Genomic DNA, 19,717 nt, shown 5'->3' on the forward strand with positions numbered 1-19,717 from the left:
CGAAGACCATCACTACTCTCACGCCCCTTCAACAATGAGGCTACCAAACGTCTCACGAGGCTCTACGGCGCTGTTTACATTCCCTAGACGTCTTTGGTTTACAACGCGTAGGCAGAAATTAGCCTGTTATGGGGGACTCAATGTCGACCTGCGTCTTTTTAAACCTGGCTTGTTCAGACAGCAGCTCGGTAACCTACATCAAACGCACCTTCGACGAGCATCGTCGTCTCTTCAGCCTCAAGTCAAGCCAGAAAATTATGGCACACTTCCAGGCTATCAACCACCCAATTCTGGGATTCTTTCGATAATCCCAGCGTCGTGGGTTCCATACGCAGAACTCATTCGAATCGACAAACCAACAGGCACCTATTATTTGTATTTTCCATGCCTTTTCTCGACACTGATGGCAGCACCAATGGTTTCTCCGATGCCCTCCGTTGGTTCAGTTTCTGGTACTGCATTACTCTTCTTCTCTGGCGCTCTGATAATGCGAGGAGCAGGATGCACTATCAATGATCTGTGGGATCGAAATCTCGACCCTCACGTCTCCCGCACTCGACTTCGACCAATTGCTCGGCGCGCTATTTCTCCCTTCAACGGCTTATTGTTTACCGGGGCTCAACTTCTAGCTGGCCTAGGTATCTTGATTCAATTTCCAGGGCCTTGTCTTTTCTATGGCATACCAAGCCTCTTGTTCGTTGCGAGTTACCCCCTGGCTAAGCGGGTAACGTACTATCCACAATTTGTCCTAGGTTTGACTTTCTCGTGGGGCGCGATCATGGGCTTTCCAGCTTTGGGCATAGATTTGTTGTCAAACGGGTCAGCTTTAATCGCTGCCGCCTGCCTCTACAGCTCTAATATCGCCTGGACGGTTCTATATGACATGATCTATGCGCACATGGACATTAAAGACGACGCCAAAGCCGGCATCAAAAGTATTGCATTGAAGCACGACTCGGTAACCAAGCAAATCCTCACGGGACTAGCTACGACGCAAATCGCTCTTCTTGCCGCTGCCGGCATTGCTTCTTGTGCTGGGCCGGCCTTTTTCATTGGGAGCTGCGGAGGGGCTGCGGTCACTTTGGCACTCATGATTAAGAAAGTCAACCTGAAAAGTGTTAAGGACTGTTGGTGGTGGTTTGTCAACGGATGCTGGATTACAGGTGGCACTATTAGCTTGGGTTTGGCAGCAGACTACCTCATTCAACTCTCACAGAATCCCAATGCTGGTGAGGGAAGGGACTCAAAGCCAAGCCATGACTAGGGATCCTCTCTGTGTACATTTACTTCGTTTCTTCTCGTGGAACCATCACGCATCTCCCTATTTTATAGACATAATTTCCTGTCATGCTTCAAAATGAGGTTTGCATTCTTCGTTGTAGAATCTAGCCTCTTGTGATGAAAACCCAACCTGTGATACCAATGCAAGAAAGTCGATCGGACTGCTCGTGCGGAAATTTGACCTGTTGGCGTCGCCCTGCTCTATCCGTCACCATTTCCTAAGAACGAGGCTTCTCCTTTTTCTCCTTCCACAGAGCCAACAGCCCAACTCCAGAGACCTTCACGACCTTGAATCGCACACCTGGAATGTCGCCCTTCGCCTTGCCCTTGCGACCGAAACCAGCCAGTAAGACCTCGTCGTTTTCATCCACGAAGTTCAAGCAACCGTCGTTGGGAACTGTACAGGACATTGAATTAGCTTAACAAAGCAAGCAAGGCGCCCAGACTGCGTAACATACCAAAGGCAGTAACCTTCTTGCCGTTCTTAATCAATTGCACACGAACACACTTTCGGATAGCAGAGTTGGGCTGCTTGGCCTCAACACCGACCTTCTCGAGAACGATTCCCTTGGCGTGAGAAGAGCCACCGAAAGGGGATGACTTGAAAGCGGTCCCCAACGCACGCTTCTTGTAGTGAAGATCGGCCCATTTCTGGTCCTTTCGGTTTGTTCGCAGTTTTCGCGCCGCGTTCAGACCACGGGGTTTACCTCCAGCCATGATTGCTATTTCAGTTAGCAACCAAATAGTCAATCCTCACAGTATATTATTTCGAGGTTGTTCCCGCCCCAAACCTGATGTACGCACCGATTTTTTGTCTTTACCACTCGGCAATGGGTCGGTGTGAAGGTGACTTGAGCGGAGTAGCAAAAAGTTCGGTTGGCCTGCCAAGTTGGACACTAGGGTTTGTTTGCCCTGGCGAAGGAACCCGCATCACGTGATATTGACACATGCTTCCGGGCCCGGACGGACACTCGGAGTACCCACATACCCACGACCCTATGACTACTACACCTACTTGCTACTTGCCCAAGTAGTAGGAAGTAAGCACCCCGACATGAATATCGCTATTGGCCTGTCACTGAATGTCAAGATCAATGGGAAGACGAGACCCTCCCCCAGCACTCTTTCTTCATCCTTCCCCAGGCGCATCACATGTGTCTCTTTCTAGTCTTTCAGGTTCTGGACCAGCTCCACCTACTTCAAGGCGGGACCCCTCCAGTTTAGAGCGCAGTACATCTCTTCGCTCTGGGTCTGCTCCAACAAATGTGCAGCTGCCTGGTAGGGCAGGGAGCACACGAAGTACAGATAAGACCGATGCGTTATGGGCGGAGATGCAGGCCACTCTAGAGGAGGTTGAATTATCAGCATCAGGTGGCACTCATGTGTTTGGACCTGGACATGAGCAGAAGCTGTCTGATCTACGATCTGCGCAAATAGGACTCGCACAGGCTTGGGCGAGAAGTGAGGCTGATGAGTCGATTGGAACGTCTACACGGGATAAACCCATCCCATCTGTTGGTGAGGAGCTTCGCAATTTACGAGGCGCTTTCGTGGAACCGCCAAAATCGAGTGTTACGGAGGCAACAGAGCAAGCAAAAAGTCTTCAAAAGACATCGGGTGAAGGATTTGACGGCGAAAAGGAAGGTTTGGATCCTTTTGGGTCAAAAGCCGTTGAAGAATCAGAAATGGATATTGTTCTTGGCCGGAAAAGAAGAGAGGCCAACGATCAATATTTTCGACGAGTTAACGACGGCGTTATTGACGTGGTAGCAAGATTGGGAGACGTTACAGTGGCTATGCGAGCAGTCGAACAGGAAAGCCAAGATGTCTGGAACGGGCAAAATCTATCGATACACGGTACCCATGGAACTCGGGCTGAAACTATCCACAACGCCTTGCGATGACCAGTATCTTCGTGTTGGGCAACACGAAATGCTTCCAGCAGCCTGAAATGTCAGCCGGCTTCTGTAAATTGAGGTTTGCGCTGCCAAACAATAGCCTTGTCCTAGTGAACAATGTTTTCTCGAGCATGATGTCTGATGGCTTCCTGAAGTATTCTGCTAAAGTTTTTTGTCCTCAGTTGTTGAAAAGCCCAGCTGCCTCTGAGGCTGTCTCCCTGGGTACGTACCTAATGGGTAGGCAATAATTTTGAATGACGCATTCGCAAGAAAATCCAAATCGCAGCGTCGGCTGGACATGTCATCTCACAGGGTAATATATTTTTAAACTCACCTGAAAATCGTGTCTTTTACTCTCTCCCCCATCTAGACATTTGCTTTAAAGAGTATAAGAGTTTCCCTTTTAAGCCGGCTCGATACTTATTGTGCAAATGCCGTTATCGCCTCATCCAGACGCAGAAGTGTGGCAAGGAATGAATTTGGTCGCCACCCTTGCCGCCCTCCCTGCCGCAATAGACCAGGCGTTGCAGGAAGTGCAGGCGATAGATGATATAATAGAACGAACGGCTACAATTCAATGAGCTATTCCATAAGTCTGTTTTCACGCAACCTTGGATGGAAAGCAATTTTTCCTTTCGGGTTTCCATGTTCGCCACCAAGGAAAGATGAGGGCACTATTTGGTTTTGGGACTTATGACATCGGCCATACTGTCCTTCACAGAGTGTACTTATTTTTCCTGGGTGCCTACCACACCCAACTTGGGGTGTGATCCAGGACACGGGCGCTTTCAACTTGATCTGAATCCTTTTACATAAAAAAGTTGCCTTTCCTAAATTGATAAAAAAGCTCTTATAAATTTAAATACATTTATTTAGATCTAAAATTCAGACTACCATGCAACTTATATACCACGCTAGCTAGAGCTGCGTAAGGTATAGTTACTTAGGACTTGAGCTCACAGCTCGAGTATACACAAGGCACCGTGTCAGTGCTTTGTCGGATACTTATCGGATGCGCGTCAGAGCCTACATGTATATAGGTAGTTGCACGGAAAGGGCAGAAGAGGAACCTCTCATTCTCCGTTCCTCTCTTTAAGTCTGTAGTTAACCCTTACACGCAGTTGCCTGTAAGGTCAGTCTTTGACAGATAATTCCTAAAAAATAGGCTGTGGCACGGTGCCGCACAGAAAAGCGCTTAATGGAAATACCCACTTGCAGAGCAGTACGTGTTCCTATCCCTACTGTAGGTTAGTGTGGATTGTATCTTTGGGACTTTGCTAAGTACTTCTTAACTTGAGTTAAGTAAGTTATTACGGAAGGAACAATAAGCTAGTAGTCCAACATTATTTGGCTAGTAGTTCTAGGTACCTGTTAGTATATCGTTTTCCCAGCTGCATACATCTGGGTGGCTAGTGGGTCTGCATTATAACTCGCTAGGTACTCCGTACTTACTTGAGTACTTGAAAGTACTTTTTTGTAAGTACGGAGTACCTAGGTAGGTATCTGAGAGCTCGCGTGGGGCGTTCTATTCTAACCTTGATGCTCCGAACCCCTTGGCCGCCCTTGGTTGCTTATTGCTCAGCAACTCCGTACCTTTCAATTGTGAGGATCTCCGGCGCGCTATATTCTCATTTCCCTTTCCCTCACTTACTGTTACGACTTCGTGAACCCAGATCCGACATGCCGCCCCTTGGTCTGGCGTCTCCCGAATCTTTTCGTCAGCCGCGTCTACCTCTCCAGACCTGTAGGCGGTGCCGTCGATAAAACCTAGGAGCTTTCACGACAATGGCGCCCCCATTTGCGACAAAGGCAGCGCCGACGTACAGCCCGCGCGCCCAGGCTGCTTTGCTTAAATCTGTTAGTGGACTTACGGAATTCCCCCAATGAAATCTTGGCGTCTGCTCGAGCTTCTTCACAGTTAGCTGATTCAGGACTTTAGGCGAATCAAGTCTTTGATTTAAACCAGGTTGCTGAATCCCTCGATGAGTTAACAAACGGCATTACGCTTGCCTACATCCTTCATGAATTAGATCCAGAATTTGATCCATCACATCTTGAGTCACGTCATGGCACCTCGAAATACCTAACCAATAAACGAAACATCCAGGCCGTTTACAAAGGTCTCTTCAGATTCATACGTCAGCAGGTTCCTGAGCTGAGCTGTCAAGCAAAAAAGTTCGATTATCACGCAGTGGCAGAGAATCCCGAGCCTCAGGGCATCAGCCAGGTACGTCTCTCCGATCACTATAATGCTCGTTGGCCATTAACATTCTGTGTACTGACCAAATGCAATTCCTTAGCTTCTCGCCGTCATGGTATCTGCTGCCGCTATGGGTCCCGACAACGGCAAATATGTTCCAAGAATACAACATGGTCTCGACCGTGAAAACCAGGCGGAGATCATGCAAATCATTCGAGCAATGCAACAAGATATCTCCAACTTTAAAGACGCTGATGATTTGGATGAGGCTATTGATGCGGTCATGGAAGCGAGGGATATCGATCTTTTGGTAGAAGAACAAAATGCCGTACTACGGCAACAGCTTGACAGCACAAAGAAAAACCTTTCGGATTATATCACTCGTTTGGAGCATCTCCAACTGAGCCATGAAGAACTAAAATATGAAAAGGAAAAGAACGATCGTGAACTCGAGGTTTTACGAAAAGCTACGCAAGACGGAGCCAACAGTGCAGAGGCTATCAAGTTACTTGAGTCTCAAGTCCACGAGCAAATGGAAATCATAGCGAGAAATGAAGAAACTATTCGTAATCACGATCGAGTCAAATCGCAGCTAGAGGGAGAGCTTCAAAGATTAAACCAGAAAAGCATCCAGGCGGACGAACTCAGGGATCAGGTAGCAGAGTGGAAGCATAAAGCAGAGGAGTTTGAAAAGAAAGCAAATGCAGCGGAGAGATACAAGCAAAAACTTGAATCCCAGCAACACCTCGCTAAAGAAGTCCAAAATCTGCAATATGAAAAAGCCGAGTTGCAGGACCAGCTACGCTCCCTCGTGGATGACAGAGAAAAGGACGACAGAACCCGGAAAGCGGAGGATGAACTTACCAAAATGATAACACAGTCAGAACAACACCTATGGGATGAGCGCAATCAAAAAAACCAGCTGCTTAGAGATGTTGCTGCCCTTGAGGAGGAGCTAACAAGACTAAAGGCTCAAAGAACACACGATGAAAGGTTTATTCAAGACTTACAAGAGCAGATGCAACAGGAATCTGACGGGGTAACGCAAGGCGGCAATATTGGTGCAGTCTCCGGCGCATTTAGCTTGGAGGATGAATTGAATAATGCGACCGACGAGGATAAACAGACCAACCTTCCATTGGAATTGTCTCGGGTTAAAGCGGAAAATGAGCTCCTTAGACGAACACTTGGATCAACAGGAGACGCAGCCCTTCTCAGGCGTGAACTTGAAGAGCAACGCCGGCAGCGGGATCGCCTGCAGCAGAATTTTAATGACATTTTCGAAAAGCATACATTGTCTCAAGAACAAATTGCGGCTTTGATAAGTGAATCCACCAAGGAAGGGTACGAGACCAACTGCTGATATCTTCACCTGAATTTAAATTTGCGTAAACTAACCATCAGTTCTTCTACTACTACAGATCTGAAGCATTCATTAATTTGCGGACTCAGCTCGTCGGGTCACAGGAAGAGCTTGATGCAACTAAAAGACGGACTGCCGAGCTGCAATCTAAGGTTTCGGATACAGATCGAGAGCTGATTGCAGTCAAAGCAAAACTTTCGGCCGCAGAAAGGACCGGGATTGAAGTCATTGATGAGCTCAAGAGCACCGACAAACTGATCTCTGAATCCCTCAAGACAGAGCTGGACAGGCTAAGGGAGGACTACAATTTTGTCGTCGGTGAACGGGACGCTCAGAAGTCCCAATTGATTGAAGCACTTCTTGCGAAGGACAAGCTCAGAAAAGAAATTGAAGATACAAAGGAACTGCAAGATAGCTCAACAGCTGGGTTGGCGGATGCAGATATGACTGAGACGATGAAGAAATCCAGTGAAAAGATCGAAAAACTGCGCATACGTCTCAAGGAGCGTAAATTGGTAAGTTGCCACGTCCATAGCTGTCAACGTCTCTGGCTTCGTGTACAGCCATCGACATGTGGAGATTTGGCTTTACGGATCCAGGCAACTTATGGGTTTGGATTGGTAGCCACGTAGTCGCTGTCGGGCTGTTCGCTTGAAAAACAACACATCACACAATGATCAAACATCACCGTTACGGTGGTTTGGGCTGGTTATCAAAGATGACAGGCAGAGTGAAAGACTTCACTTTGTTTGCAGCAAGTTGCTCTTTATCCCGTTGGCATTCCAGCACTCAGATTGCACAGCAGCCACGGCACCGGTGGCATCATCAAGAAGACAAGACCTCAAAAACATTCACTTGAAGCTGTCTTCTGTATGTGTTCTGATTTGATTCTAACATGTTTCATCCATAGCAACTTGAACAATCGGAGCAAGAGAAATGTGACTTACAAAATCGCCTCAAGGCAGCTCAAGGTGGCGAGGCTTCGGGTAGCCAAAGGGTATGTTCATTCACTTTGCGGCTATGTACAAAGCAAGTGCTGCAGGCACTTCCCTCATCCGTCGATTCTGAAATTTACTAATTGCGGTATGTTGTCAAGGCTGCTGATCAGCTCATCAAAAACCTTCAAAGAGAAAACGCTCTCATAGCAACAGCCTGGTATGATCTCACAAGTCGACTGCAGAGCAACCATGTTGTAGTTCAGCGGCGCCATGACGCACCAAGAAGCTGGCTGAACAAGCAGAGGCAGATGGTCAATGGTCAGTTGCGCCAACGCGACTTGCTCTACCTCTACTGACCAAAAGTCTTCCAGCGACGCCGCGGAGATAGGACTTCATGGTTTGAAGCCACCGTGATCGATCATCCCAGAACTGTGTTCACCCTATGGCATTCTAAGATTGAACATGTCTGTCTTTCCTTCAAGCTTGTCGGATATCAAAACCTCCTACGCTGTAACCACCCCCCCCTAGCGTCTCTTCGCGCTGATTTTTGATCCGGTAATATTCTCTACGTCTCATCTGACCCTGGGTATTGACGCATCAGTATTCCAGAATGGTTGAATCTTTAAAGCAACTTTCATACCCACCTTAGACAAATCCCTTATCTAATTTATCCTTTCATTATTGACCTGCACTATTAATCTTTGCTCGGGTGGGAGCGGCCTCCGTTTGGAGTATTGTGGACATTTCCGCGCTCTACGGGGGTATCAAATGAGTCATTAGTCACTAGGCATGCAACCTGAAAGGATTTGATTGTAAACTCACAGGCATTCGAGAAATTCGTTGTACCTTTACGAAGTACATCCGTCTGCATTTCTTCCATCCAGTACTTCGTAAGCGAGAAATCCACTGTCCCCAGCTGTGCAGGGCGGAGAAATTGGAAAGACCATTTGCAGATTATATTGATCGGATAATAAAAGTGGAATACTTACCCAGACTGTGGCCGGAGAGGGACGGCAACCTCCAGGTGTAATACTGTGCGGTGTGATACTTACACCGTGAACTAGCGGGCACAGCGTGGTAATAGACTGAGCATTTGTTAGGTTCCTACTTTACTTATGTAGTCACTATCTTACTGGCATGCATCTAAGTAGCGTACAGGATCATGCCTACTTCAACACTGGCCACATACACCCACCATCAAGAACTTTGGAAACTACATTCTACTATTACACACAGTCACGCCGAGGAACTTCTTTATTTTCCGCAACCTTGCAAGAAACCCCTGAGAAATGGCGAATAAAGCAAGAGGATCCCATCGATCGGTCGGTGCGTGAATAGTAGTGGACAGTAGCCTTGAATGCCGTGAAAGCGGCTCTCAATGCGCTAGCTCTATAATTCAAGTTTCTTCCATCATTGGCCCGGATCAAGGGATAAGCCATGCCGTGGCCCGTAACACAGCTACAGGCAGCAGTGACCAACTCATAGATGATCGCAGATCAGGTCTATGAAAATATCCTTCGTGAGGGTCTTTCTGTCGTTAGAACCTGACTACAGGGATTACATCGTTAAGATGCGACTGCCTAATTAGGGAATCCCCTACTTTCGTTGGTGCAATAAGGCCAATAAGAGGGGTAGATTTAATATTATTAGAGGTATAGCTATAATTCCATGTATATTACTCGATAAAATTCTAGCTGAAACTCATTATAAAAAGGAAGTCATTTTTATGTACGCAACATATATAAAAGGCACTTCGCCTCCAGGCATGCGCGCGAAATCGTTGAGATACAGGATCGTCATAGACCTGGTTTACTGTACTCAATCTACTCAAGTACTTAAGGCAGCATGGAAAATCTTTTACCCTCGCATGTCTCCCAGAGCCACGTTTCAACAGCGTTTCGCAGCTGCGAAGAGCTGCCCCTTGCTTGCATCCAAATCAGTGTTGCAGGTTTCTATGGTAGCACGCGGATTGGTAATAGCTGCGAAGCTACGGAGCGCATCAACTGATGGCGCCTGGACAGCGCATTGATGAGTGTGAAGAACGTGGGGTGCTCGTGCGGTCGGTCTCACTAATCGTCCGTGGTTAATACCCTCCGAAGTTGAAGCAGGACATCTCCTCACGCCCTGTGCACTACCCCCGGAGCCCTTGTGTTCCTCGTATAATATATATCAAGACTACAGGCGGAGATTTGCCATACTCCTAGTTCCAAAGGGTAATACAGAAACAAGTGAGAGACCGTGGTCCTACGGACCGCTCTAGCTGCTGAGCTAGCCCTGGCTTTTCAACGACTGAGCACATGACCAACGTTGCATGCTCTGAGGAAACGTCAACCTTAATATAGTTACACATCTATTGATGCTACGCCTTTGATACTCGGTTTATCATGCTCTTGGACTTGGTTAGGACGTGCAAATAGCATACTGAAATTTTTCCTACTTAAGTACTTACATTGAACATGGCATGGTTCAAGGGAGCTCTGCTCAAACCGGCAAGATCGATCAGCAGCCCGGCCACATATTACTCTTCCCGCCCTGCCCCCCTCATGTCCCCTCTCCTCTCTTTCTCTTCTCTTTTACTCTCCTCTCCTCCCCTACTGCAACCGAATTATTTATTTCTACTTGTATTGAGTAAAAAAGACTTTATACACTCATTGTATATTTGAGAGCTGCTATATCCTCACCTGTGCCTGAGCCGTGAAGGACCACTGGTCCGGCCAACCGCATGGTGTTAGTTTCGTCTCGCTATCAGGACACTCCCTCGTCAGCAATCGCGTTCGTCATCGGAGATATTCCAGCAACACTGCTCTGTCTCCCTACTCATCAGTATATATTCAAGCTCTAGGTGGAAGCGTAGTTTGCTGCTTCGAACCGCTGTTCCCAGACCGTCGTCCGAGATGCAACCAAGTCGGAACGATCCACGTGCTGCTCGTTACCGATCTATTAAGGCAGATGGTACCAGCAGTGTGAACCCCTCTATTGAGGTAGTCGCAGAGAGTACCACACTATTTAGCAGAAGCATATCCAGTACCTTCGACGCCCCTTCTAGTTCGCCTTCACTTGACGGCAGGGGACTCCTGTCTGCTTTGCACATCTCTCAGCTCCAGAATCGACACGGTAGGGCTAAATTTGAAACAGGCACGAGAATGCATCGCGTAGTACTAACTTGAGGGCACAAGCGTCATCGGGGGCAAGCGAAACTGTCCAAGCCCTCGATTCGCAAACCACGTTGCGCAAAAGTTCCTTGGCGCTCGAATGGTCCCCGACAATAAGACACGTGAACAGCCAAATAGGACACAGCCCGTTAAGAAGCTCGCTGCTAAACTGTGGAATAGCTTTTGGGAGGGTCGATCGATTTGTTCCCATCAGAGACTATTTGACGCCCTGTTCGGAACGATACCGGACCAACAAAGAACCTGGTAGGCTCACTCAAGCAGAGAAGATAATGAGAGCTGGCGTATGTCCTCTTTTGAGAAACTTTCCTCTGCATCAGACACTATCATTCATGTATTCGTTTTTTAGCTTTCGTGCGTCTGCAGATGTTGGCACCAACAGCCGAGCGGGTAAGCTCACAATACGTTACCCCTCTCCCTCGGATATGTGCAGGCACTAAACAGCCATAATCAAGGACACTTCCGACGAGCTCTGCCTTTATTCGAGCATTATCCCATACTGACATCTGATCGCTGGCCTTATGCACAAACTGAATTCTCGCCAGATGCTGAGGGAAGCCTGGTCCACAGGTCAACAACTACTCGTGCGCAGCCTCCCAAGCGACCATTCGGGACAAAACGCCAGAAGTCTGAACACGAGATGATTCAGGATAGCCTTGGTTTTGCTCTCAACATAAATTTCTTCCGCAAAATCTTGAATTTCAACCCCGAGCCCTCAAGTGCCTTATCCGCAGCCCCCTTGTCTAGCTCCATAATGGACTCATTTCCTGGTAGATCGAAAGAGTCCCTGTACTGGCATGAAGTCATGCTCCCCAGGGGCCCTAGTGTTCTTGGTTCTCGTATAGTCTGAGATACAATTGCCATTTTATCTTGTCTCCAACTAACACACTTATAGTCAACGGCTCACAAAGCAGCACGAGATCTCTACCCGCAGCACCGTTCAAGTACTAGTGTCCTATCATCATGGCTTGTGCCTGCAAGTTTGGCTAATCTCCTTGATAGAGTATTAGACGCTCCTAATCTGCGAGACGACTTTTACTGCTCAGTTCTTGCGTATTCATACAGTTGTCAAACCCTTGCTATAGGCCTGGGAAACATCATATACACATGGTCAGACAAGGAAGGGGTTCGTTCCGTCAATGGCTCTCAGCAAGATGCAACTTGGCTCACATCAATATCATTTTCCTCCGTGGAGAGCAAAATGAGCCTATTTGCAGCCGGAAGATCAGACGGCACATTCATCGTAATGTCACTCTTGGAAACATCACCCCGGTTCGAAATCCAACAGTCGTATTCAGTTGCTTGTCTTAGTTGGCGCCCTTGCTCAGCATTGCGATTTTCAAGCAACCCCCTCAACCCAAATACTCTGGTAGCCACAGAAGACCTTGTTGTTGGGGATGAATGCGGAGACTTGTATTATTACTTGGTTGAGTGGCCAATGATATCGGAAAACACAAGTGAACATTGGCCTGGGTCTATTTCGCTGGTAGCCCGAATTTCGATACACAGCCAGCAAATTTGCGGCCTGGCATGGTCACCAAATGGAGACTTGTTCGCTTCAGGGGCCAATGATAACTTGTGTTCTCTTCTCAATGTGAACGAAATTCTAGCACCTCAATATCTTGGATTGCGACGAGATAACCACGGTGCGTACAGTCCGTACCTGGGCAACTTAGTCGACACGTCGACCCAGGCGACGTTGACTCCCAACGAGACACGATCCTACGATAGCTGGGACAATGGCCAAGGTTCTTCTAGCGCAGTTGCTGGAGTTTCCCCCGGCATGATTAGACTGTCACAAACCAATGTTCGAAACCTTGCCTCCGGATGTCAGAGTCAAGTTTGGACTCATCAGGCAGCTGTCAAGGCCATTGCGTTCTGTCCGTGGCTTCACGGACTTGTGGCTACGGGTGGCGGGTCGAATGACAAGTGTATACATTTCTTCCACACGGTTTCTGGATCGTCGCTTGCCACCATTTCCGTCGCTGCTCAGGTTACATCTCTGATTTGGTCGAATACAAAACGAGAAATAGCCGCCACATTCGGTTATGCCCATCCGGAGCATCCATACAGGATTGCAGTGTTTAGCTGGCCTAACTGTTCGCAGATTGCAGCCATCCCCTGGGAAGATGATCTACGCGCCCTCCATGCAGTTCCCTACCCCTGCATTCTGAAAGAATCGAAGGGATCTGATGACAACGCGAGCGCTGTTAATGAGTGTATCGTCGTGGCAGCCAGCGATAAAACCGTTAAGTTCCATGAAGTCTGGTCAACAGAAGGGAGTAGAGTAGTGACCAGATCTAGAATGTTTGGTGGCAGCGATATTCTCGAAGACCTGCAAGGAATCATAAAGGAGGGCGATGTGATTCGCTGAGATTTTCAGATGGCCCTCTTGTTGTCTGCTGTGTGGTCTGTGTCCAAGATTTTAGAACGTGGAGTAGCGAGACAGGAGAAGTGGTGCAATACAGGTTAAGTTCAAAACTAAATAATGCAAACTTGTAGTCGGTAGTGAATTGCGAGTATAGCTTGCGAGGGCAGGACTATGGTAGTAAAGGTGGAAAAAAAGGGTAGGGCGGGCGCAGACAAAGGAACGACGCCGAATACAACGGAATACAAAACCTTAACCAAACGCCAAACAATGCAGCTTGAACAGCCAGTGGCCGTGTCAGATCGGCTAGTTCTCTATTTCAAAATCGCAATTAGTAGTATCAAAATGATAATGAGCACGACTATGGCCGTCATTTGCTTATTTTCTCCAGCTCCCTTTGCCACTCTTCCTAGTGCGCCTTTGGCTCGGTCCAGACGGCCTTGGTAACGGTCAACAGTGGTGTCCATTTCGTCCAACATTGCCACATGGCCGTCCAATTCGTCTCCGATTCGAATGCTGATGTCTCTTTGGCGACCAATTGACTCTCCCAAGCGGTCTAGTTGTTCGTCTTGTTCTTCTAATATCTGTGAATGATATTGATGCAACTGTTGATTTGTCATTTCCATGGCTCGATCACGATATCCAGCCGAATCTGACACTGGGTCGTCGCGATACGGTCCTTGCGGTTGTGCGGATGGCGAAAGTGAAGAATCACTGAAGCGTACAGTTTTTGCTCTTCGAGAGGATGCATGGGAAAAGTCTTCTGCTAGTTCAGTCGAGTTTGGTTCGGTGAGAGTGTGCTCTATAGATGCGTTGGTGAAGCCGTGGAACTGAGCTGTCAAGTCCTCCAACTGCCGACGCAGACTCGCCAAAGAGTCCGCAGATCTTGCAAGGAACAGAACTGCGTTAGCATAGAAACTAAAATGACCCGGGACGTCGGTATCTTACTCAGTATCCCTTTCTTGCTCATGTTGAGACTGATCTTGTTCAAGAGATGCGAGAGCCGAGCGGAACTGGTCTAGCGACCGGGAGATATGTCCATCTTGACTATCATCACCATCCAAATCGAGGCTGGTCGCCCGTTGGCGCTCTAGGAGAGAAAGCTTGATATGGTCTGCCAACAAGAATAACTGGCTGGGTTTAGTCATGGCCGTGGTGAGGAGGGAAATCGTCCAGCAGCTAAAGTTGAATAGGAGACTGACTACGTAAGCCTGTCCGGCGCGGTCAGAGTCGAGTCGTCGTCCTTTATTGAGGATGATGGCTGGGGATGAAGACAGAAACCTCGCAAACTTATTCTAGTCGCGCAACGTGGCTAATGAGGACCTATATGTTACAGAACAACAATGAATTGGCAGAGAGTCTCTTGGACGCCCGGTCGTCATCGATGCTTGAGTTTGGGTACGTAGCCAAGACAGTGTCGACTCATGGGGCTGAGAGAGTGGGTACCAGCTGGTGGGCCGTGGGCTGTTTGAATCGAAGTTTGGAGAATGCAGCCTTGACTTCAAGGCCAGTGCCGTGAAGTGGCTCCATCCCCACTACGCCAGCAACTGCAGCACCCCCAGCAACGACCGAGTGCTCAGAACCTACCAACCTACCTAGGTGTACGGAGTTAGAATCTTCAGACATGAGTGTTTCAGTCACTACGAATGAACTAGGCACCTAGGTAGGTCGGGGCCCCTGACGTAGGGACTTTATTGGCATTTTAAAGGCGCGTATTATTGTACGAGCAAGACTGAAGAAGCCACTGCTACTTGATCCGTGGTCACGCCTAGCAGTAAGAACTGAAACTTGGAGCTCGAGGCTACAACTTATTGGGCATCTATCTACTTACTTACTTACTTACTTAAGTAAGTAGCACCTATTTCAAGTATGTAGACTACTTACTAGGTACTTAACTTACTTTAAGTACTTAAGTAAGTACTGGTAGTGTTTGAAGCGAGTACCGTCAAAATTGTTCTACCTTAACGTACTTAAGTACTTAGCGATCCCGGCTCAGAGCTCCAACCGTAAAATGGACGAATGAAAACACACTTCCCAGTCAAGGAACGACTCGGCTGCCAACGCTGTAATCTTCCTCCTGCATCCTCACCAAGGTCAATTGCCTATACACACAACCGCTACTCCTCACGTACCCATTTCGCACAACCTTACCCTGACCTTTCAGTATTTCTTAGCAAATTACTTGCACCATTGAGTCTAATCTTGAGAGCGACCTGGATGCCTTGGTGGGGATTATTCTTGAGCGGCGTCCATCTTCGTGCCATCTACAGACATTTTGCCTCACCCTTGGACTTGAAATCATTGGAGCCAAACACCTCAGCATTTGAACTTCGCGCCTCGTCTGGTTCAAGCTATCATTGCGGTTTGTTCAATCATTTGCCTACTGACATTTAACGTTAGCAGCTCCAGTTTCGCCAAGACCACCTCTTCTTGACCAACTATTCACCCATCATGGCCAACTTCGCCCGACAATACTCATCCGCCTCCCCAGTGCTTGCAATTCCACCACAGCCGTACTATCAGACACAGCTATCTGCAGGCACTTTTGGGCGGCACAATTCGTCACCAATGTCACTCAGCGCTGCCCAGTCGGCTCTAATTGCCCCAGTACGATCTACGGGACGGAAACGGTCTCGCGACGAGGCATCGATAAACCTAGAACCAGATTTGCTGGACGTAGTGACCCAAGATTCTCAGGAACACTGGGTAAACGGCCAAGGCATGATATTGAGCAAAGCTGGCAAAGGTTGTGTCGCCGATGCTTCTACCCAATCTACCTTGTGGTTAGAAGACAAGAATGAGCAAGAACACCAACCGAGGTACCAAAACGAAGCCAGCCAACCTCAAGTTCGAAGCCACAAGTCACAACGCCTAGATCAAAATTTATCTCATGCAACGCGCCCAAAAACATCCATCTCACCATCTTCCTCGAATTCTTGTCACAAAGGATCTGCTGGCAATGATTTTTTGAGGATCGACAAATTTACCATCCATCTTGGTATCGGCTGGAGAAAACTAAGTAGTGAGGAACATATTCAAGCTGCCGCACGGGGCTGGGCCAGGTTTATCGAAAACAACTTTGCCTTGTCGAAAGTCATTATATGTTTAGAGAGCAAAGGCCTCCAATCCTATCTCGTCGAGGCATCCGATGGCTACTACCTGTTCACTGAAAATCTGCGTCATGGCCGATTGGTTAGCCGAACGGCTGAAGGAGCACTCCAAAACTTGCAGTTGTCTCCACCGAACTTTGAGGGCCCAGAGCTTGGTTTAATGGCAGGAGGCGACCGGCAGAGCAATGCCCTCACAGACTCGGCTATGGTAATAGATTAGCGATTATGGCTGCCCTTGTGAGATATCGGCACAGCCTTTCGCCCCTTAATTTCCAGCTGAACCGTCGCAACACTTTAGGGAAGATAAAAATTTAGCCTACATAGGATTTGCTATGATTTTGCGCACGAGATAAAAAACTTGCATATGTGAAAATACTTTGAGCAATACGAGATGTTGTCATTACCATGCAGTTGCAGCCCCTGAAAATTAGCTCAGCTGTTCGCTACTATAAAGTGCGACACTGCAGCTATTGTAAGCTGCGCCTGCATGTCAAGATAGCTAGGAAAGGTCGACAGCATCTCATGCGCCGAAATACATGAATTTTCAGGATTGGTCATGGTATGCGTACCTACTAAGTAGGTAGTTAGTCAATAGCCACACAGCGCAGCAACGCAATTCGTGAGGGGTTGCCGGGTTGCGACTGTGCCTCGCCCCTGGCCGTGCACCAGCCTCATTAGGTAAGGCAACCATCCGACACTCGAAATTCGGCCGACACACGTCACCAAGACCCGTCACCAGACTTCTTCCCCAACTCACCTGGTAAGCGTCCTCATTTGATTTAAGAGGACCAGGCGAGAGGCTCTGACAAAACTCACTATGAACGGAGACTTGAGTCTCTCCCGGGCTCTTGGCGGACTACGAATAGCCAATCCCGATGAGGCTGACAACGGTGCACTCCCTGACTCTGGCTCAAACACTCACGAACCAAGTGTGAGAATCCCGGGTACGGACCCGACCGATTACGATACCGATGCAATGCGTACAGTTCCCAAAGACTATGGTCGCCCGGGACAGAAAGAGCAAAACAGCGAAGCTGGAAGACTGAACCCTGCCATTTCCACACCGTTACCTGTTCTGGATGACCCCCCAGCAGGTGCTTCAACTCGAGATACCAGTCTGCTGGACAATCAACGCATCTCTGAATCGACGCGAAGAGGACAACAACCAAACGTCTCCACTGCATATGGAGTTCCGGTGCGCGAAAGCTCAAGGACTTTGGGGAATCAATTTCCCAACTCGCCCAGCTCTGGGACAAGCCGAGAAGCAACAAACCAAGTGCCATCGAATCAATCCAGCGAGGACTGGAAAGATCGGGGCGCAGCTGTCGGTATTCGCCGCGAAATGGATAGCACCGGCCGCATGATAGTTCGACAAATCAAAAAAGGCGTTCGGGACTTCTCCTTCGGCCGCATTCTCGGGGAGGGTTCATACAGTACAGTCTACCTGGCCACCGACCGGCAGACCCTAAAGGAGTATGCAATTAAAGTCCTTGAGAAGAGGCATATAATCAAAGAGAAGAAGATCAAATATGTGAATATTGAAAAGAATACCCTCAACCGCCTGACGGAGCATCCCGGGATCGTGCGTCTCTATTACACATTTCAAGACGAAACCTCTCTCTACTATGTACTCGACCTGTGCAATGGCGGAGAATTACTCGGCGTATTAAAGAAGACTGGATCTTTTGACGTGGATTGCGTCAGATTTTATGGCGCACAAATACTAGACGCGATTGAATACATGCACTCTCGCGGGGTAATTCATCGCGATCTGAAGCCCGAGAACGTGCTGTTGGATGATCAGATGCATGTCAAGATCACCGATTTTGGCACTGCAAAGCTTCTCGGTGACCATCAGGAATGCAAAGAGACAGACTCGACTAATTGCGGCGAGATACAAGGTCGGCCGCCACGAGACGTTGAAGACGACCGCCGGGCTGCATCTTTTGTCGGGACTGCAGAATATGTTAGTCCTGAGCTACTAACACACAAGAGCGCAGGGAAGGCTAGCGATTTATGGGCTTTCGGATGCATCATATACCAACTATTTGCAGGGAGGCCGCCGTTCAAGGCAGGCAGCGAGTATCTTACTTTCCAGAAGATTGTTAACCTTGAGTACGACTTTCCACCCGGGTTTCCCATTGCCGCACGTGATCTTGTTGAGAGATGCCTAGTCTTGGATCCAGCAAGAAGATTAACGATAGAACACATTAAAAACCATGAGTTTTTTGATGGACAGCAGTTTGGAAAAAGTTTATGGGGCGCAAAGGCGCCGAGGCTACGACCATATGTCCCACCTGCTCATGAGCCAAACATCATTCAATTAAACGGCTTTTCCTATGGCGCTGGCCCATCCAACAGCAATGCATCTCTTCCAAGATCGATGCCACATTCACAAACAACCACTGGCGGGGCGAATCGCCCTGCTAGAATTATTACAGAACTCCCTCCACCTACTCAACTTGACATAGAATGGTCGCCGGTGTTAACAAGGAATAATGAACGAATATTGAAACTAGGAGATCTATTGGTTGTTTCCTCACCACTTCCAAGTAGCGTGCATCGCAAAGGATCCGATGAGGGACATAAGAAACTATCACGTTTCTTCGGAGGTAGTACAACCAAAAAGAGGCAGCGTCTTGTGATGGTGACCTCAAGCGGTCGCATTGTGCTAGCTCCTGCAGGAGGGGAGGAGAAAAGGGCAAAGCAAGAACTATCATTGCTAGCCTCGGACTCATCCTGGAAAACTCAACGGGACGCAAAGGGGCAACTTGTCTGGTTTGTTGACACAGTAAGTTTCTTGATCTCCTTATCGACCTCTTCTCTATTAACGTGTCACCAGGGCGGCTTTCACTACACGTTTGAGGAGACTAAAACCTCTGTAAACAATGACGAAGAGCGGCCCTCGGCCGAGGAGTGGGTCGAGTGCCTCGAAAAAGCCAGGGATATGGCCTTATCCCATAGTGCAAATACGCAACACAATGATGGCCCATTCGGGGATATATCCTCGGCTGTATCTAGCCCATCTAGTACCTTGGGCAGCAGAGCTCAACTTCCAGATAGCCATACTAGTCACGACCGAGGCGCGCGTAATCATTTAAGCAAAAGCCAACCAAACCATGATGATTTCACACCGAAACGAAACCGATTCAGCAAACGACAGTCTCGAACGGGATTGGGGCCGGCGTTTTAGGGTCGGTTGGTTCACGGCGTGCATTTTCAAGTTCCCGATTCGCAGTCATACACCAACTACTGCGTCCTTGGTCTTGCCATTAGTTGGTATTGTCAAAAAATATTTTTTGGTCATTTGAGCACTTACATATTCGGTCTTATCATTTGCAGTCCAGAGAGTAGACATAATCACGGCGTTGTCAGCGAGGCGTACAAGT

The 19,717-nt window shown here is 48.2% G+C and overlaps 7 protein-coding genes across 7 annotated transcripts; 5 read left to right on the top strand and 2 right to left on the bottom strand.

The window, feature by feature from the left end:
• Window positions 1–778: 778 nt before the first annotated feature.
• MAM_02959 (UbiA prenyltransferase family) lies at window positions 779–1,264 on the top strand (the record flags this gene model as incomplete). The annotated part of the gene is made up of 1 exon (XM_040821758.1): window positions 779–1,264. The coding sequence occupies one exon, from the start codon at window positions 779–781 to the stop codon at window positions 1,262–1,264; it is 486 nt and encodes a 161-aa protein (XP_040680327.1).
• Window positions 1,265–1,499: 235 nt separating this feature from the next.
• On the bottom strand, window positions 1,500–1,998 carry MAM_02960 (ribosomal protein S28; the record flags this gene model as incomplete). Its single annotated transcript, XM_040821759.1, has 2 exons — window positions 1,500–1,678; window positions 1,740–1,998. 2 exons carry the CDS (start codon window positions 1,996–1,998, stop codon window positions 1,500–1,502), a joined length of 438 nt encoding a protein of 145 aa, XP_040680328.1.
• Window positions 1,999–4,964: 2,966 nt separating this feature from the next.
• MAM_02961 (M protein repeat protein) lies at window positions 4,965–8,036 on the top strand (the record flags this gene model as incomplete). The annotated part of the gene is made up of 6 exons (XM_040821760.1): window positions 4,965–5,036; window positions 5,119–5,406; window positions 5,480–6,723; window positions 6,801–7,257; window positions 7,653–7,739; window positions 7,839–8,036. 6 exons carry the CDS (start codon window positions 4,965–4,967, stop codon window positions 8,034–8,036), a joined length of 2,346 nt encoding a protein of 781 aa, XP_040680329.1.
• A 3,568-nt stretch (window positions 8,037–11,604) lies between these two features.
• Window positions 11,605–13,224, top strand: MAM_02962 (WD40 repeat-like-containing domain protein; the record flags this gene model as incomplete). The annotated part of the gene is made up of 3 exons (XM_040821761.1): window positions 11,605–11,689; window positions 11,746–11,794; window positions 11,853–13,224. The coding sequence occupies 3 exons, from the start codon at window positions 11,605–11,607 to the stop codon at window positions 13,222–13,224; spliced, it is 1,506 nt and encodes a 501-aa protein (XP_040680330.1).
• A 308-nt stretch (window positions 13,225–13,532) lies between these two features.
• MAM_02963 (SNARE complex subunit) lies at window positions 13,533–14,366 on the bottom strand (the record flags this gene model as incomplete). Its single annotated transcript, XM_040821762.1, has 2 exons — window positions 13,533–14,103; window positions 14,167–14,366. The coding sequence occupies 2 exons, from the start codon at window positions 14,364–14,366 to the stop codon at window positions 13,533–13,535; spliced, it is 771 nt and encodes a 256-aa protein (XP_040680331.1).
• A 1,303-nt stretch (window positions 14,367–15,669) lies between these two features.
• Window positions 15,670–16,548, top strand: MAM_02964 (uncharacterized protein; the record flags this gene model as incomplete). The annotated part of the gene is made up of 1 exon (XM_040821763.1): window positions 15,670–16,548. The coding sequence occupies one exon, from the start codon at window positions 15,670–15,672 to the stop codon at window positions 16,546–16,548; it is 879 nt and encodes a 292-aa protein (XP_040680332.1).
• A 597-nt stretch (window positions 16,549–17,145) lies between these two features.
• Window positions 17,146–19,521, top strand: MAM_02965 (Serine/threonine-protein kinase domain protein; the record flags this gene model as incomplete). The annotated part of the gene is made up of 2 exons (XM_040821764.1): window positions 17,146–19,119; window positions 19,171–19,521. 2 exons carry the CDS (start codon window positions 17,146–17,148, stop codon window positions 19,519–19,521), a joined length of 2,325 nt encoding a protein of 774 aa, XP_040680333.1.
• Between the last annotated feature and the right edge of the window lie 196 nt (window positions 19,522–19,717).

Source organism: Metarhizium album (genome assembly GCF_000804445.1).
Source record: "Metarhizium album ARSEF 1941 chromosome Unknown scaffold_5, whole genome shotgun sequence".
NCBI lineage: Eukaryota > Fungi > Ascomycota > Sordariomycetes > Hypocreales > Clavicipitaceae > Metarhizium > Metarhizium album.